General features: G+C 44.9%; 1 protein-coding gene and 1 long non-coding RNA gene across 4 annotated transcripts; both read right to left on the minus strand.

Annotated features, from left to right (window-relative positions):
- Positions 1-602: 602 nt before the first annotated feature.
- On the minus strand, positions 603-4333 carry LOC124695723 (ABC transporter B family member 11-like). The gene is made up of 6 exons (XM_047228542.1): positions 4301-4333; positions 3624-3704; positions 3447-3494; positions 3207-3325; positions 2861-3082; positions 603-2494 (listed from the first exon to the last, which is right to left on the minus strand). The coding sequence occupies exons 1-5, from the start codon at positions 4331-4333 to the stop codon at positions 2980-2982; spliced, it is 384 nt and encodes a 127-aa protein (XP_047084498.1). The 3' UTR covers positions 603-2494; positions 2861-2979.
- Positions 4333-6568, minus strand: LOC124702562. 3 transcript variants are annotated; one of them, XR_007002549.1, is made up of 4 exons: positions 6511-6568; positions 5488-5649; positions 5203-5391; positions 4333-4443 (listed from the first exon to the last, which is right to left on the minus strand). It is a non-coding gene; the product is annotated as an uncharacterized LOC124702562 (long non-coding RNA). The 3 variants fall into 3 exon arrangements; XR_007002550.1 differs by lacking the exon at positions 6511-6568 and adding an exon at positions 6190-6364; XR_007002548.1 differs by lacking the exon at positions 6511-6568 and having other exon boundaries at positions 5488-6364.
- Between the last annotated feature and the right edge of the window lie 6527 nt (positions 6569-13095).

Here is a 13095-nt window from a genome sequence, read left to right on the forward strand (position 1 = left end):
CTTACACACGTGATAGGAATCTGATTAGCTGGGGTTAAACTTTATTTTCACTGGGATCATTTTATTGGACCGGGCTATGCGTACACATATTTAGGCCTAGGTCGTCGGGGTCAATTGACCCCAGTCTAACACTGCAGCTCCGGCCCATACTCGTTTTTTTTTTGAGATGCCACATGCTCGTTCTGGTAACACTCAAGATAGAGCGTAAGCAATGAGCTTCGTCGATGAACTCAAAAGAACGTTCACATAAACACCCTAGAAACAGACGTTCTGCCATAACAGAGCACCAGCTGCAAAAACTTCATTCCAGAGCTAATGATACACGTGAAACATGAAACATAAGACATTCAGTTCATGCTATCAAAAGGCATTCAGAAGTGTCAGAGTTGAAACGGACCATACAAAGACAACATGAAAGATGAGAGACAACAGAAGCAATGGCATGAAAGATGAGAGATGACAGAATCAATAGCATGCATCCCGGCAACAGACGTGCCCCAGAGAGAACTCAAAGGCACTATGCGTAAAGCCAAGATGAACTTACTCAAAAGACATTCAGACATGATCAGTTCATGCTATCAACCAAACATCCATCCCAGAGATAAGCTACAAAACCGTTCCTATTAAACCTTCTCCCAGCGGTTCATACAGCAAAAGTATCTGACAGTTCAACTGCAAATTTCACAAAGCAATTTGCAACAGCAAGGGCTCATTTCATGTTATGTGAGAGTGAATCCTAGACAGTGACAAGAGCACATTTCATGTTCTGTGAGAGTGAATCCTAGACACAGACAAGGGCGCATTTCATGTTCTGAAAACTACAGTGCTCGTTCATCCCAAAATTACTCTTCTTCCATGGAGAACAGTCTCATTTCTTGTCTTTGCCCACGATGTTGAGCTGCTGGAGGCCTGGAGCCCGAGCAGCAGGTCACTGGAGTCCAGGAACACCTTGTTGTTGGAGCTTATGATGGTATGGACGATCTCCATGTCAGCTTCATCCACCTGAAAGCGACAAATGCAGGGTTGTCGGCCATGGCCTGGCCTATCAGCTCTGCACTCTTAGCCTCACCCTGTTCAGATATATATAGAGAAGCATCAATGTTTGGATCAGGTGATCTAGAACTCAACAAACGAAATGTATAGAACTACCAGTGTTTGGCTCAGGTGCTCTCAAAGTAAGCAAATGAAACGTATAAAACTACCAGTGTTATGCTAAAGTGCTCTCAAACTCAAAAAAATGCAGTGAAATATATAAACTGTGAAGACATAAACAACATTAGCAATATGCCTCTAGTAACTACTATCTCAAAGTCTGACACTGCAAGAGGAAGTACTTAATAGTATTAATACCATGTAGAAACACAAATCATGCTACGGAGTAACATAAAAAATGGCACATCCATTGCTAATAGTGCATAGAAGGACCTCTGAGCATCATAAAGCTTGTCATCTGAACCCTCATCAATATAGTTCATTGCAAGCAATCGATTCTGCAAAAAGAGGTATTCTTTTAAGTGGACCAGGTCAGGAGAGATCTTAATCTATACAGTGCATAAATAGGCATCTATCCACGAAGGAGCAGTCAGCTAACTTAGCATAGAAGGGGAGTTGCTTGTATATGGTGTCCCGACTCATTTCCTCCATGTCGGACTTTGTACACGTCAACATGGGCCCTACCTAGTTCACTAAGTCCCTCCCTGCTAATTCCTTTCTGCTATTGGATCAGAGTTCGAAGGTCAAGATTAGATGACTAAAAAATTGAAGGCGTACACGCAATGGGATCATGTGCGTTTGTATTGCTAGATCGACTATGGAAGATTTGATTGACGACAGCAAAGGTTTCTTGTAATCTAGGAATAAACCGTCGAGAATTTCAAGCTCAGAAAAGCTGTAGGATCTATTCATTGTATTTCCAGCAGCAACAGGGCACTCAGCAGATTGAAACGGCCTTAGCCCTTAGCAATGCTGTAAGTATATGGAAGAGGTGCCAACAAAACCAAGTGAAAGGAGTGGAAGTTATCAATGAAAAACCTATCCATTACCCTTCGGGAAATAATGATTGGAAGCCTGTCTTGTTGCTGCGTTGACAGCATGGTGCTGCGGTGACAATATGGTCATTTTCATACACTGAAAAAAGAAAAACCAACTGAAATCGGCAAAGACTATTCTGTACTCTCGTCCTACCACTACGAAGCAAGAGAATTGTTGCTAGTGTGTTCAGTTCATGAGCTGCTAGACTGCATGGCAACAAGGGATGCGTAGCCCCCACCGGATACCTGCTCATTCTTGCCGCAGGCGATGTTTGCTTTGATGGTGTCATTAAAGAGAACGGGTTCTTGGCCTACCAGACCAATCTGCTGCCTGAGCCAGCTGAGCTTGAGGGTCTTCAGATCAACCCCATGTAGAAAGATGGCGCCAGATTCGGGATCGTAGAACCTCTCGATCAAGGCTATCACTCAATTTCCCACTTCCGCTTTCCCCAACAAGCACAAGTCTTCAACAAACTTGTCAGGATTTAGTAATGACAAACCAGGGTTTAGCACCAACCAATATTATTGAGTTCTAGTTTCAGCTTGTAAGAGAACGCCAAGTCAATTTGTTCTGAGACACACTTCGGTTCCATTAATATTAACTCAAATGTTGTTACACTGCTTAAATTTTTTGAAGGAACTGACAGCTTTGGTTACATTGGTTGTGTGCTATCGACTTTGCCTCACTTTAAGTTATTTTTACTGCAGAGAAGTTTGCAGTAATGTAAAAAGAGCTCTATAAATATAAAACTTAATTTTAGTGGCAGAAAACTGATGTTGATTATCAGAAGAGAGTGTAGATTGCTTGATCACGAAAACAAAAAGTATACCTTGCCAGATGGTATCCTCAAGCACAAATCTCTGAAGATTTGCACGTCAGTACGAGCAGGGTACTTGAAGCTCACATGCTGCAACTCCATATTCCCTTCCACCGTGTCTAGTGTTGTTCCTATCTCAGAGCCTGCGTCAATCTAGGATATCCTATCAATAATCCTGAAAATGGAGACAGCTGCATCTTGCACTTTGGTAAAAGCCCGAGCAAGCGAACTCGACTGAAAAACTCCAACACATCATGGTTAAAGCAAAGAAGACCTGCAATTTTCAAGAAACAGCAGTGGCAATGCAAAGAAGCCCCGAAATAAGTTCTTTGGTCCTATCAGTTTTTTTGGTTCTCACCTGGAAGACTTGCCCAACTTCTGCTGTCCCATTGTGTACAAAGAGAATCGGACGTAAAAGGGCAGCATAAAAACAGAAGAGGCATCTCTGGCAATTGTGCTCGCTTGTTCATAAATTTCCTGCAGACAAAAATTACAGAAAATTTCAGCAAATAACTACAGAATGATATGATTGCCATGAAAAGGAACATATCAGAAAGTACCTATACAATGATACGATTGCCGTGAAAAGTAATAATACCTTGGCATCAGCACCAAAACCCCTCGTTAACCTGATTTGAGCATAACTCTGTGCAATCACACAAGGAAGGAAGCACAATACTATAAATGCCAGTTGCCAGTTTGCAATCATGGCTATTACAATAGCAACAACTCAAGTGCTTATGCCTACAACAGGAGGAATACTTGACAACATTACCAGGGACAGAAGCCAGCCTCTCGCAAATGCGTTAATAAAGCCACCCAGAAACGTTGATACTAGTTGGAGAAACTTGCCCACCTTCATAAGTGTGTCAAATGAAAAATGTGTCAAACCATAAGTTTCCAGAGATAGCATTTTAGGCATTAGATAGGATCTTGCTACTCTAATCAGTAAAATTTGAATACCAGAAGTAGCCACCAAATTTGCATAGTTGAAACTGTCAAGATTCTTATGAAAGGTAACTTACACTAAAATCACGATTTACTCAAAATACCGAAGGCAGGACAGTGCCTGTGACCTTCATAGATCCATGCAAGATCCGTGCACCAGAAACATATACTTGAACTAACTGAGCCTGGTTGTGTTATAGTTACTAAGAGAAACAGTATAGTGAAGGCACACGTTGTATACTTAACATCATAGATCTTTGCATGAAAACACTTCAGGAAAGGTCTGTCTGCCTGTGGCCTTCATAGATCCATGCACCAGTAACATGTACTTGACCTAACTACGAACCTAGTTGTGCGGTAGTTTCTAAGAGAAACAGAAAATGGAAGGCACAAGTTGCATACTTCACATCCGACTTCTTTCCACAAAAATACTTCAGAAAAGGCACATCATAAAGCAGAAATTTAGGAGCAAGTTATGATTCACATAGATAAGTTGTCTCTCACCTTTTCTCCAATGGCATCTTGAATTAACACCATGTCACTAGACATCCTTTCAATAACTTCTCAAGTTGACGTCTCCATGTCAAAAAATGATGTCTTGTTTATGTATAGTCTCGAGGGACAGCCCACGGATGCATGCAGCCTGCCTTTCTCGATAAACGACAAGTTATTCATCAGGTGATCTTAAACTAAACAGATGAAACATGTAAAACTACCAGTGGTTTTCATCAGGTGATCTCAAACTCAACAAACGAAATGTATAGAGAACTACCAGTGTTTGGATCAGGTGCTCCTATAAATTAAACAAATGAAACATATAAAACTACCAGTGTATGGCTCAGTTGCCCTTAAACTGAACAGATGAAACATATAAAGCTACCAGTGTATGGCTCAGTCGCTCTTAAACTAAACAGATGAAACATAAAACCAACCATTGTTAGGCTAAAGTGCTATCAAACTCAACAAATGCAGTGAAATATATGAAATATATGAAACTATGAACATATAAACAACATTAGCAACATGCCACTAGCGAACATAACAATGAACGTCTGAAACTATGGACAAGGCAAATAGATGAAGAATGAAACTATGGACATGGAAAATAGATGAAGTCTGAAACTATGTTCAGTGTTATGAAACATACCAAGTCTAAAACTACAAACATACCAAATGGGTGAAGTCTGAAAGTATGTTCAGTCATATGAACAACATACCACTGAAAGTGTGGGGCTCAAAAAATGTTAGGCTAAGGTTTTCCCCACTACTGTAATGAAACACATGAAGCTATAAAGCCACACAAAGAACACAGGCAATATGCCTCTAGTAAATATTACTGAAACTGCAAACAGGGCAAGTAGATGAAGCCATATGAAAATCATCTATCTAATTAATGTTTTGTTTACCTGTGCCCTGATAATTGCACTTTTCTTGTCTTGCTCAGCCTTGTCAACAATGAACTTGGCACACTCAGCTTCCTGCGCAGCAACCTGTTTGGCTTCAAGGGCATGAGTGAACTCGGAAACATCATCCAGAGCAATATTGAAATTCTTGGCCCTCTCTGTCCGAATCTTCCTGATCTCCCTGCTCACAGCCTGCCATTACATAAATGGCAAGTTATTCACTTGTTCTAAGAAAGAACAGCTAGCACGAAAATATATGGAAACACGACATTCGTGATGAAACGGTACCTCTCTGTGTGTGATAAGCTGAGTGGCATTGTATTGTGCAACCACAGCTTTGAGTGTTTCATGAATGATTGAAGGCAAAACTCTCTCATTGTAGTTCTCCCCAGGGTCCTGTACATAGTTGGTAGTTTCTCTGGCATGGGCCGTGTCAAGACCAATCCTCACCTGTCCAAGTTATCAAGTAGTATATCATATATATGAAAGATTTGCTCTACAAGTGTTTGCTTCTAAGAAGAAATGCAAAACAAGAAACCTTCATCTACAGTTGTACAAACGAGACATGAGCACAACATGTTCAGCAAGATTTAACTTGTTCAGTGCCGGATAATAATCTTAAATGTTCATGGCAGCATATATATAATGATCAAGCAAGAATGTTATCTGTCACTAACTGTTAAGTGGTGCATTATTAAAATCCAAATAGCTGAGTCAAGAAAAAACGACTCAATCAATGGCAGGTATGCTTAAAAGATATTGCTTACTGGACACACCGATATGATAATGCTAGACACTTGACATGTACCAGACCAGACCTGGCTGCCAAAATTGCTAAGCGGTTCACATGTGTCTAATCCTCTTACAGGCTACTCAGAAATGATAACTTCAAACACTAAACATTTACCAGACCCTATCCATCCGTGCAAACTCCTAATCACTTCATACGATTGTGCAATCCTATTGTAGACCAAAATAAGAGAGCAGTACTATGTGCTACTAAAAGCAGACCCCTCCCCTCGGGTCAGTCCCAAACATGGACTTGGCCTGCAGATTCATCAGTTAGGCCACACATGAGGCAGTAGATTAGCATGCTACAACCTCCCAAGCGAAGGATCTAGAGAGGAAAACGTTTCCCTCCCGGAGGTGCTCTCGACCAGTTTGGGTCGACCTGCGCGCGAGGCAAACCCGGAGGTGAGACGCGAAATCCCACGAATCGGGCAGTAACAGGGGCCGCGCGCGAAGCACCCAACATCATGAATCCGAAGCGGCGGCGAGATCTGCGCGCGAAGGGAGGGTCCGGGGGCTCACCTTGCGGTTGAAGACGACGGCGGGCGAGGTGGGCGCGCGCCGTCCCCGTTGCTGGTGACGGACGGCGTGGAGCGCCGCGGCGCCCCGCGACAGCTTGACTGCCGCGCCGGCGCCTTGGTCATCCGTGCGCCAGTTCACCTCGCTGGCCCGCCGGTGGCTCGTGGGGATTGGGAGGGTTTCGGGCGAATTGGGGGGGAAATGGAGGAGGAGGGCGGCGCGGACCATGGCAAAGTAGGCTGAGTTGGTTTCCTGTGGTGGAATCCAACCGTCCATTTTTATTTGTTTTTATCCAAGAGTAACCTCAGCCGTTGGATACGAAGTGATTAGCTGTCTCTCTCTATCCTTCTATAAATACAGGCGCATCGCCTCTTCTCTCTCTAATCACTCACACGCTCACGCCCCGCCTCGCCCGCCTCGGAGAGCAGCAGAAGCAGCGGGAAAGCGGCGACCCCTTCCAGTTCCAGCGACCTGCTCCGACCGCGGCTTCTCCTTCCGCCATGGGAAGGTGAGGATTCGCCCCCTCCCACCTCTCCCCTGCCCTGCCCTGCCCCCTCTCCTTCCTCCTTGCGCTTAACCAGCGCGCGCTTCCATGGTTCCCGTCTCACCACGGACATGTACTTTTGGCCATGTACGGGCTGGATCGGTGCTAAATCTGACGAGATTGCAGCCATCTCCTAGTATTACCGGTTTAGATCTTACCGAATTCGTAGCTGTATGGATTCAAACTGGCCGGTGAGGATTATTTCATGCTTGCTGCTCTCCGCCTCCGGCCGTGTATGGATTTAACGAGGATCGAGCAGCCAATTTCGTGCTGTTTGGGTTACAAGCGAACGGTATGCGGTGTTGCGCTAGGGCTATTGTTATGCATGAGCGATTGGGGTTCCGGCCTTTACCAGCGATCGATTATGCTTAATTTGATCTGTGCGCGCGAATGCTTGATAGCTAGTGTGTCGTAGATCTGATGGTATTATATGTATCTGTACTCTACACCACCAACTTTATGCTTGTTTGGTTTTGATCGGAGGAATCTGCTACTACTGCTTCAGATCATAGGATACAATGCTTGATGGTTTAATTAATTTGCTCCAAGCTAGAGATGATCGATATTGTCTTATACTCAGTGAAGGATTGCACTTCTGAACCTCTGCTTGCTGCTGTCAGTAATCTGGATCCTCGCTCGTTTTCAGGTATTCCAAGACGGCCCACGCAGCCGGGAAGGAGCGCAAGAGAAGGAGCATCCAGAACGTTGTAGACCATGGCTTTGATGAAGACCTCGAGGATGAGTGCCGGGCTCTCAAGGCCGAGGACGAGCTTCGTGAGTACTGGGTCAACAAGTGCCTAGGCGAGCGCGCAGATGCTCGCCAGGCCGCTCTTCAGGCCACCGCCCCCCTCGCCTCTCCGGCCAACCAGGCCCTCCCTCCTCCTCCGGCCAACCAGGGCCCCGCAGCTCCGGCCAACCAGGCCCTCGCTCCTCCTCCGGCCAACCAGGGCCCCGCAGCTCCGGCCAACCAGGCCCTCGCTCCTCCTCCGGCCAACCAGGGCCCCGCAGCTCCGGCCGATGGCGCCCCAGCAGCAGCCAACTAAGCTGCTGGGTTTGCCAATGCAATACCTTTGGTGAAACTTGTTTTGCGGATCGCATGTACTCGTTCTCTATCTAGACTACGAATGTTGTTTCACAACTACGAATGTTGTTTCACAGTATCTCGTACAACTAGGCATGGTGAGGGATGTTGCCCCGTTTAATGGAACCGAGTTGGTAATTAGCATCAGTTATTGTCTTTTTTGCTCGCTTCCATTGTTTTTCTAATCTTTATTTCACAGTACAAGACATTTATAGTCTGCTACGTTGTCAACTGGAGTAGTAGAATGTTAGATGATAAGTTCTCAAGTTGCTTTCTTCCAGTACTACTGGGATTTCTTCAAAATATAGCACTGAGATTACACTTGATTTTCTGTTGACAACTGTGTGTTCTGTAATTGGTCATTCACTGACTACCTTTTGCCAAGCGCTATAACTCCTGTAATTGCTATTGTTTCCTAGCTGATAATGCTGCAATGATGCATTCTTGTTGATGATTCTAGCAGCTGATTCCTGTTGGTGCATGGTTGTATCCTGTTGGTTCAGCCCAAAGATTCCACCGGCAGTTTGGCAGCCTTGTTGGATATTTCTTCACCTGGTGCACTGTTGTTTTTGGGTGGATACTCCAAGTTTGCAACTGCAATTAAGCATCTCTGCTTCGGAAAAATTTCGAGGATACTTTGTGTAATTTCGAGGATAAATTCTGGCATCTATGTTAAGTGTTATGAACAACATGCCACTGAAACTACAGGCCTACCTGGTTAACGCGGCATTCCAAGAAAACACTTGTCTTTTGGTGTCAGGAACAGCGCTCTGCCGCGGCGCGCGGTGGCCGTCTCGTGGCAGCGTACCACCGCTCTTAGACCGTACATGGTGGCTGGGTACGGTGATCGCCTCGCCCTCTCCCGTGCTCGGCACGGCATGACGTGCGGGTGGCCTGGGACTTGCGCAGCTCTCCAGTCCACGCGCGCGGGTGCACCACGCCTTGCTCCGGCGAGTCCATGCCAACGCCAACTCGATGCGGCTCTCGGCTGACGGGAGAATCGACACGCACGCACCGAGGACACAGCAACCACGGCGAGTTGCCAACAACAGCGCGGCGTGTACATGACTTGGTGCAGAGCACGCCGTTCGGACACGAACATGGTGGGCATCTCGGCGTGTTACGCGAAGACGGCGACCCTGTCCGGGAACGCGAGCTTCTGGCCACCATAGCTATGGACCGCGAGCACAGCCTTCTCCTCCGTGCGGTGGGAGCGTGTCCGGCAGCGGCCGGCTGTGCTCCTCGAACGAGAGCACTAGCGCCGTACGCGGCCATGTTGAACACAGCGACGTCACCCGCGCGCAGACCGGCTCACTGCGAAAACCCACCGATGCATATTGGGTTACGGCTTGAAAAAAGGGACCCACTAGTTTCAAACTTTTCGCAACGGTGGATCCTCTAATAATAATGCATTGATCTGCCAGCTTAATTATTCAAAGCTAATGGTGTTTCAGTTACAAATCGATTCCCTTGAGTGCTTCTCGAAATCTCCACCTAAGACCGCTCATAGTGAGGCCTTGTTCGGCAGGCTAGTTTTGAACGGTTTTATCGTGTAATTTTCCAGGCCACCCCTATGTAACAGAGTGAAACACGTCATGAATCGTTCGGTAGTCCGGTTTTCATCATATTGAGCCCCGTCAATTCACGACCATACGCTGAAATACTCGCCAGTTCCACGGGAATTAGAACCACGCCACCTACCTCGCGTTTTTTTGTTCAAATTTTTTGGCTGCTTCATCGGATTAGCAGGTGGTTTCTCCCGATTAAATTCCGTTCAGTTACCCGGCCTACCCAATCTACGGATCGGCTGTTAGGATCCGCATTTTTTTTTTTTGCCTTTCTGCTACCCATTGACCGAGATAGTAACTCCTTTGATATATGCATTCAGTGTAGGCAATGGATAGATCCCATGTGAGGCATTCGAGGTACATGGTAATCGACGAGACCGGTATCCCACAAAGATTCATAGTTTGTGGGCCCGCTGATGCACTCTGTGGTGATGAGATCGGTACGCACTAAGCGCTTCCGAACTTACGCCGGTGGAAAATGCTCGACGAATTTTCACGTATTAATTGGAGAGGAGATGTGAAGTTGTGATATGCAGTTTATTAGTCAAGCACCACGTACCAACAAGAAGTTGGAGTAGTAAATTTTAGTTTATTAACATAGGTCGTGCTATGAGTTTTATCCTCTTGATCAGAGATACAACTAGACCATTTTATGTCTGGACACAAGTGCAAGTGCTCAACTTCAATCTTCAGTTCGACTATCAGTCTAGATAGTGGTTGCATGAGACCGCAACTATAACGTTGAACGCATTTGATCAAGGGACTTAGTGACTCATCTTTGACTTGAGGTATGATCAGGACCTCGAAATGGGCTATCCAATGGCACGTGAATGTTCCATAACATCTGGTGATTCAGGAGGTTCATGCATCATGACCAATAGATTTGATTTATATGCAACATGTGCTAGGGGTTGGATGTACATGTAGTATAATCCAAACAGTAGAGAGGGTATACATTTTCCTCATTCGTCGGATCGACTCACTGATGCTCATGAGTATAGGGGATCGCTGAAATCTTCGATGGAAAATATTACCTAAATTTATAGTTCGACTCAAAGGAAACACAACAATATCAATAATACTTCAACAATTGAGACGCCACTCTCACCACACATGAATATCAACAAACTCACAAAGCAAGTGGTGATTTATAGCAGTTGATTCAAAGTAGTAGAACAAGCAGTAAACAACATCAATAGATTTCTAGTTTCCACCGAAAGTAATGATGTGCAACTTTCACTAGTTAAAGGCGTAGGGATGAGGTGATAGCGGGGTGTTGCATGAATGATGTCGTGTGCCTTTTGTCGTGTCGATGGTCGGTGGGGTATGACGGTGCTGCTGCACAGACCCGCATTTTTGTCCGGCGTTCGTTCTTCTTCGGTGGGTTCATCGCAGCCCTTGCGTGCTGGTGATCATGGTTGTGCAGCTTGCGGTGTTTGTGTAATTCTTCGTCGTGAGGATACCTTTGCTTGCTCATCATTGTTGAAGTTCATCTACCGGGCAAGGTTTGGTTTCGTCATTATTTGTTCATCTAAGGCACGTGGCTATTTTATGCCTTTTTGAGCCGTTGTTTCTTTGCCAGGTTTGTTACAACTTGCTTGTTGTTTGGCGATGAGTGTAAAAATGACATGTTGTACGACATATAAATGCCTAAGTAGTAGAGAATTTTGTGATTTACCACGCTAGCGCGCGCCTACTTTGCTTGTTTCACCAGGATCCCACATTTAAGGAAAAAGATTGAAAAATCAATAAAAGAGATCATAGATGGGTGTAATAATGATGATTGAAGGCATTAGAACACCTTCCTTATATTTTCCACGCACCCAAGAGTCAAATCAACGAAGAAATTCAGGAACATGCATTTACATCAACTTTAACGACCTATGGTACGTTCACACCCGCCCGTACGGTTCGACCGTATCAGGTGTCAGTGGCTTCTCCTCTTCAACTATTTCAACCTTGTAAAGAAGGATCTCAAATCAGAGACATTGAGACACTAGAAAACCATGAAACCTTGCCTCCAAAAGGAATATGGAGGGGGAACTCACCGAAGGGAATCGACCACGTCATTGTTTGGATCTTGGAGGTTTGGGCATCGGATGCATGTAAAATGCATACATGGACTTTGTACTTTATTAACATATATTCCCACATATTTGCAACATATATGATGTTATTTCCATGTTTTATATTGATTTATGGGAAATTTACCAATGATCCCTTTTATTTGGGTTATAACTTTACAAAACAGGAAAATCCTATTTTGTGTATTTTTCACTTCCAGAGACCTATACGGAGTCAAACTGAACTAGAATTTCATGGACGTTCTTTTTTCATCAAGAGAAGCAATATGGGCACTGATACATAGTAAACGTATCTATAATTTTTGATGCTCCATGCTTGTTTTACACCAATTACACTATGTTTTACTTACACTTCGTTGCACTTCTATACATTTCTGGCACTAACCTATTGACAAGATGTCACAGTGCCAGTTCCCGGTTTTCTGCTGTTTTTTGTTTCAGAAAAGTTGTACAGGAAATATTCTCGGAATTGGACGAAACAAAAGCCGAAGTTAATATTTTACCGTAATGAAGACGAAATCCGAAGGGGAGCCGAGGAGGCGCAGCAGGGCGGCCAGGCCACCCCTAGGCGCGGCCTAGGCCCTTGCCGCACCTAGGGTAGGTGTGGGGCCACCTGGCCTCCACTGACCTCGCCCTTCCGCCTATTTATTCATGATCTCGAGAAAACCTAAACACCTGAGGCTCCATCCACGAAAAGTTCCGTCGCGTCCGCCATTGTAGACCCTAGCTCGAGAGGGTTCTGAAGCTCTTCCCGGCACCCTGCCGGAGGGGAGATCATCGCTGGAGGCGTCTACATCGCCATGCCCGCCTCCGAAGTGATGCGTGAGTAGTTCGTCCCTAGACTATGGGTCCATAGCAGTAGCTAGATGGTTGTCTTTTCCAATTTGTGCCTCATGTTTAGATCTTGTGAGTTGCCCTACATGATCAAGATCATCCTTATGTAATGCTACATGTTGTGTTTTCCGGGATCCGATGAATATTGAATACTATGTTGAGATCGATTATATATTCTTGGCATATGTTATTTGTGATCTTGCATGCTCTCCGTTGCTAGTAGATACTCTAGCTAAGTAGATGCGTGTGACTCCAAGAGAGAGTATTTATGCTCGATAGTGGGTTCATGCCTCTAGTTTTTTGGAAGAGTGACAATAACTTCTAAGATTGTAGATGTGCTTTGCTACTAGGAAGAAAACAACAATGTTTTATCCGAGGGTAATTCTATTGTTTAATTTACACACATTGCTTAATGCGATAATCTGTTGATTGCAACTTAATATTGGAAGGGGTTCAGACGATAACCGAAAGGTGGAT

This window comes from Lolium rigidum, chromosome 3 (assembly GCF_022539505.1).
Source record: "Lolium rigidum isolate FL_2022 chromosome 3, APGP_CSIRO_Lrig_0.1, whole genome shotgun sequence".
NCBI lineage: Eukaryota > Viridiplantae > Streptophyta > Magnoliopsida > Poales > Poaceae > Lolium > Lolium rigidum.